Source organism: Condylostylus longicornis, unplaced genomic scaffold, assembly GCF_029603195.1.
Source record: "Condylostylus longicornis isolate FDR11 unplaced genomic scaffold, ASM2960319v2 ptg000107l, whole genome shotgun sequence".
Classification (NCBI taxonomy): domain Eukaryota; kingdom Metazoa; phylum Arthropoda; class Insecta; order Diptera; family Dolichopodidae; genus Condylostylus; species Condylostylus longicornis.
This window is the reverse complement of record NW_026578075.1, coordinates 2,201,407-2,207,151: the sequence shown is the minus strand read 5'-3', so window position 1 is coordinate 2,207,151 and position 5,745 is coordinate 2,201,407. Positions and strand designations below refer to the sequence as shown.

At 25.4% G+C, this 5,745-nt stretch overlaps 1 protein-coding gene across 1 annotated transcript; it reads right to left on the bottom strand.

Annotated features, from left to right (window-relative positions):
* Positions 1-1,664: 1,664 nt before the first annotated feature.
* LOC129614324 (endoplasmic reticulum resident protein 44) lies at positions 1,665-5,371 on the bottom strand. Its single transcript, XM_055528880.1, has 6 exons — positions 5,187-5,371; positions 4,979-5,054; positions 3,852-4,337; positions 3,528-3,794; positions 2,630-2,828; positions 1,665-2,576 (listed from the first exon to the last, which is right to left on the bottom strand). The coding sequence occupies exons 1-6, from the start codon at positions 5,232-5,234 to the stop codon at positions 2,438-2,440; spliced, it is 1,215 nt and encodes a 404-aa protein (XP_055384855.1). The 5' UTR covers positions 5,235-5,371; the 3' UTR covers positions 1,665-2,437.
* Positions 5,372-5,745: the final 374 nt, after the last annotated feature.

The following is a 5,745-nucleotide window of genomic DNA, read 5'->3' as shown; positions in this document are numbered from 1 at the left end:
ATTTTTTAAAAGGCATTTCTTGTACATTAATTAGAAAGTATGAAATAAAAAAAAACCATATAGTCTTGGAAAAATCGATTCTTATTAAAAAAGTTTTAATTAATCACAGAAAATTTTTTTTTACAAAAGAATTATACATAGTTTAAAAACTTGCTTTCAGAAATTTAAGGCACATTAAACATGCAAAGTTAATATCATTAAAACTAAAATTTAGCGTGTACATTCTTCACATACATAATTTATCAAGTTATGTTATGTTTTAAAACATTTTATTATTCACAAAACTGCACAATTTAAGCTAAGCTCGTATTTATAATCAAATTTTGTTATGTTCTTAATAATTTTTTTTTCATCTTGTTTCTCATAAAATTTACACAAAACTTAACAAACACAAAAAAAAATTGGAGACACTAATAAAAATTTTTACATCATTTTACATTTTTACATAATGAGTAAAATTAACGTTAAAATTTGGGTCAAAATTAATCAAATATGGTACCTATATAAATTTTTTCTTTGTAATTTTTCCACTAAGAACTTCCAACAAAAACACCAGATTTTAAATTAAAAATTATCTCATTTTATAGATATGATTTTTTTAATATTCACTTTATTATTAATTTATTTAAATACCAAACTGTTAAATAATGCTTGCAACTTAAGATAAAACACGAACTTTAAGCATTTCTAGAACTAAATTTTTTTAAATATCTATGCACATCTTTTAATTTAAATCTTTTTTAATAACTTGCTTATTTAATTTTTCTTTTTGATAAAATCAATATATATTTAAAAATGTCTTTTTATTTTTTATATTTTTGTTTTGTTTAAAAACACAAAAATTTGTAAAATTAAAAAAAAATTTTTTTTTTGCTAAATGATAGCCCAACAACTGAAAAAGCTTGCGTATAATTATGTCAAAAAAATATTTTGAACGATTCGTTATTAATAATTTATTTTTGTATACAGAAACCCCTTAACAAACGCATTTTTGACACTTAAAATTCTATATAAAGAAATATACATATATAAATACAAAACAAACATTTATAAAAGCTTAAAAAATTAAATCGCATATAATTTGTACATTGTTCCAATCTTATCTTACTTGCAACCAGAATTTTAATAGCTTATATTTCTGGCGTAAGACGTTAGAATAAGAATATACCAAAAACTAGGTTATTGTTTGCGATTCGAAACACAGAAGAATAACTATTCTGATTATTAGAACCCAAACAGTGTGGTATTACTAGTAATTATAATTTTTTAATAAAATTGTGATATCCTACGCGAAATATTTAACTGTAAAAAAATGTATTAAACTGGCCATTTATTTTGACAAGTCTAAGAAGACAAACTGAACACAGTTTTCTTTCCGAATAAGCTTACAACTTTATAAAAATTTTTATACTAACCTCTATAATTAGGCTGATTTTAAATAAAAACAAAGAGTACATACGAAAAAATTAAAGCAAATATGAGAACCTATGCTACTGAAACAACAAGCTAGATGTTTTTGAACTAACAATTAAATTTAAAATTAAGTTTCTTAGTACATTGTTTTAAAAGTTTGTTTACCAGAACTCCTTTATTTTATTTTACCAGTTGTAAAATAAAATAAAGAAACAATTCATTCCTTATGAAAAAGAGTTCTATATAATATGTACATATATACATATGTAATCATTTAATTTTTCACTAAAAATTAAAAAGGATTTTTTCACTAAAGATTTGATAAAGCTTAAAATCTTGATGGAAGCCGTTGTCTTCATAACAATCCGTGTTTTAGTGATTCCTACATCTATTGTAGCGTTATAAATCTTTTAAAGTTGTTTTCGACCACCTCAATTTTATTTCCCTCGTTTGTAGTTTAAAGCTAAATTCGCATTTACTTTATACAAAATTTCAAATAAACAATTAATTTATTTTCATTATAAATAAATTTATTAGAATTAATGACTTTTTTCACATACTACTTATAACATTTTTAAAAACTCTTTTAAGACAGAGTTTGAGACTGATTTTGTAGCTAAAAAACTATGCTGAATTGAAATGTATCTTATTTATACTTTTAAAATAGTTGTTAAAAATATACTCAAATTTTTGCGACCGTGGTTATAGTTTAATTTTCAAGTAGCTCTATTTTTTTACAGTACGTGTTAATTTAATTTGATTGAATTATTATTTAAAGAATAATATTAGTACACAAGCGTAGTATTTTTACAATGAAAGTCAACACCAGACAGTAAAACGTCAGTCAACTTTTTTTATAAAAACTTATTTGAAATAAACACCGAGTCTGAAATGCTTAATATTTTGAAGTACTGAAAAGAATTTTTCTTCTGACTTAAAGCAAAAGATAAAATAACTTTCACCATTATTAAAGTTCAAAAAAAAAAATCACAAAACAAATACATTAAAAGTAACTGGTCTTATCTTATAATTCGTCTTTCAATAAAGTGTAACGATTTTTTGACGGAGCTAATTTTTTAAACGTTGATTTCGGAGGCTGCGTTTGTATGTCATTAGAAGGAACATGTTCTTCAGAATCAGGATCTGGTCCATAATGAAATTCTCTGAAAGATATAAATAATTGAATTCAAATTTGCAGCAACATATAATTGCTTACCTATGAAGTTTCCCGCTATATAAATCTTCCAAAAATTTTTTTAATCTTCCAGGCTCATACATTTCCTTAAATTTTGGAAACAAGTACATATGTCTAAAAGAATCTATTGCTATTATTGGTAAATCTTCTTCGGATTTACCTAAGTGATGTAAAGGATGAGCAAAACGTTTTCCATCAGCCGTCAAAAAGTTTACATTTTCTATGAAGAATATATTAGTGTGTTTGCATGTATTAAAAAAATCTTACATTATCTTATTTTTTTGTATAACTACATCAATTTTTTAGAAAAAATATTAGCATAGTTCCTATCCTATTACAATTCCAAGTAATATATAGTAAACCAATTTTAAAAACACCTCTTGTTACGGCTATGATTCAACTTTGTATGAATCTATGATAAAAAGCGGTAGACTCTTAAAATCAAAATTATACAAATTGTACTAACATAACACATTTATAATATGCACAGCATTTTGTTTATAGGTGTTGAGGTTCTTTAAAAATGAACCATCTTATAGAATTAAAAACAATTCTATCTGTTCTATATTTGATCTCACGAATAAAAAATTTTAATATCTTTTTATGAAAATTATTCTTAAAACTTACACAAAAGAATTAAAAAAAAAAATATATGTATAAAATTGCAATTGAAGTTTAAGATTGTAATATACTTTGTGAACTACACCAAATTTGATACACATTATTTAGTTTCAATCCAATTATCGCTATGATTTTAAACAATTTTTAGTTTCGTCTTTCCGTTCTCTTTTGTTTTAATAATATTTCTTACTAAAATTTTTTTTCAAAATATACAGCGTAATTTTATGGAGCAAAATAATTTATATATGTAGCTATACTTTTAAGATTATAAAATTATATAAAACAAAATATAACTTACGCTTCTCAGATAACAATTCAGCTTCAATAATAGCTTTGTAGTCCTTAATTGATTCAGCGTCATTCGGGTTGTAAAATAAAATGAGAAATGGTAAACCTTCTTCAGTTAATTCTTCAGCATTTTCAAATGTTATTTCCCTTACTAGAGGAACACACTTCTCCTGGACCCACACGTTCAGCTCATCGTAACTCTTGATGTTACCGTTAAAAGTTTCATCATTTTCGTGAGACAATGCAACATCAGGTCTAAAAACAATTATAGGTGTACCTTAAATGATATTTAAATTTTAATATTATCTTCCTGAACAAAATAAAAATAACCTACCTGGAGGGTGCATAGCTGCCACAACATCACCGAAACCAACATGAAATTGACAATCCTCTTTTAAATTAATAGCAACCTTACGGAAATTTTTGTATTCTTCTTGATCGATTCTGTCAAAATATCCAACAATACATCTTTTTTTTGCATCCAAAGACTCTAAATCTTTTAGAGATTTAAATTCTTTTATAGGATCTTCCAATTGTTTTTTCACGAAATCCAAAAACGCTTCAGTTGATCTTTGACCTCGATACTCTCTTTTTGTTGGTTGCCCATTACGTATAACTTTGAGTGTTGGATATTTTGTTATATGGAACCTGGAAGCGACACTAGTTTGCTGATCGCAATCTACCTTTCCCATAACAACACTTCCTGCTTCTGGAAAGGCTTCTTTCACTTTATCAGCAGCTTCGTCAAAAATGGGCTGAAGTAGGTTACTGAATCTACACCATTCAGCATAGAAATTAATTAAAACTAAATCATTAGAAGCTGAAACGAAATATTTTTATCAATTATTGTATTGGATTGGAAATTTTTACATTAGATATTTGGCATATTTTGGGCATTTCATCTTACAAATATGAACAATTATTTTACAAGCTTGAATATTGAATTCGCTTAAAAAGATCAATATTTGTAATTGTTTTTATTTTATTATTTCTTTCTTTTCATTATTTTCAACGCTATATGTAAAAGGTGAAGGAATGGTATTCCTTTTTTAAACCAATTAAGTGTTTATTTTAGCAAAGCAACGCTTTAATAAATTGATCAAACAACAAGAACAACTCTTTAAATATTATATTAAGAAGCAGATATTGAACTTAAACACAACTCGAATAAATACAATAAGTAACAATTATTGCGGCGTTTAAAATTTCACTTATATTTTTCAATAGTATTTTCGGTAATGGGTTTGGTATACCTACATCCATACATATATATTTATGAATGTATTTTTGAATAAATTTTGTTTGTAGGTTATTAATTATTATAATTTAAAGTTAAGGCAACTATTTTAATCGCATTATTTTTCTAATAATTATTTTCACCGAACATGTTATCTTACTTTAAATTTATAGAATTTTTGCTCAAGGATTTTTACAAACACATATTATAGCTGGGCTACTCACCTAATGTCATATCGATGTTATCACTTGTTAGTTGCACAGCTCCACTATCAGTGGGATTGTAACAGACATGAAAAATCTAAAAATATTATAACATTAATTTAAAAATTATGATTCATTTAATTCTCTATTTAAGCTTAAAAATCGTTTGATTCGTGGCATTTTAATTATAGTTGAATTTAGTTCTACTTTTTACAAACTTTCCACTTACACTAAAAATTAGAAAAAACCATTTCTTTGGATAATTGATAATAAACATTTTGCTATATGTATAACTTTCAATATTTTTTTGAAATTATCTAAATATTTTAACTTTTAGTTTACATTAATTTTTTAAATGTTGACAATACTGGTGTGAAATTTTTAGTTTTTAGTTCTAGCGTTCACCTTCTAGCAAATTATTTTGACTACTGCTAATTTTACCATCATTGCCAAGTTCATATTTTATGTTTTGCCTATTTTTAAGTGTTCCCGTTTTTGTAAATTATTAAACCGATTCATTTAATACCTCTTCTCTGACCTTTTATTAAATATTTGGAACGGCAAATATAACTGTTCAGTATTTTGCATACACAGAAACAAGGGTTGTCACAAAAAGCCATCAGCCATAAAATAGGAATTAAGGCTATTTCACCGTCGGCCGTTGAATTCGTGATGATAATTTCGCTTGATTACGATCAGTTCCATTTTTTTTGTTCCGTTTTCAACTTAAGTTTCACTCAGCCGTTTTAGTAAAAAAAAATAATAAACTTTGTCTCTCGAGCTTTTTT

Coding starts and splice junctions, on each gene's coding strand:
- LOC129614324 (XM_055528880.1), bottom strand. CDS start 5,234: ATGTTTATTATCAATTATCCAAAGAAATGGTTTTTTCTAATTTTTAGT. Junction 3,795..3,851: donor GGCAGCTATGCACCCTCCAG/GTAGGTTATTTT, acceptor ATATCATTTAAG/GTACACCTATAATTGTTTTT. Junction 2,829..3,527: donor TGAATTGTTATCTGAGAAGC/GTAAGTTATATT, acceptor TATTCTTCATAG/AAAATGTAAACTTTTTGACG.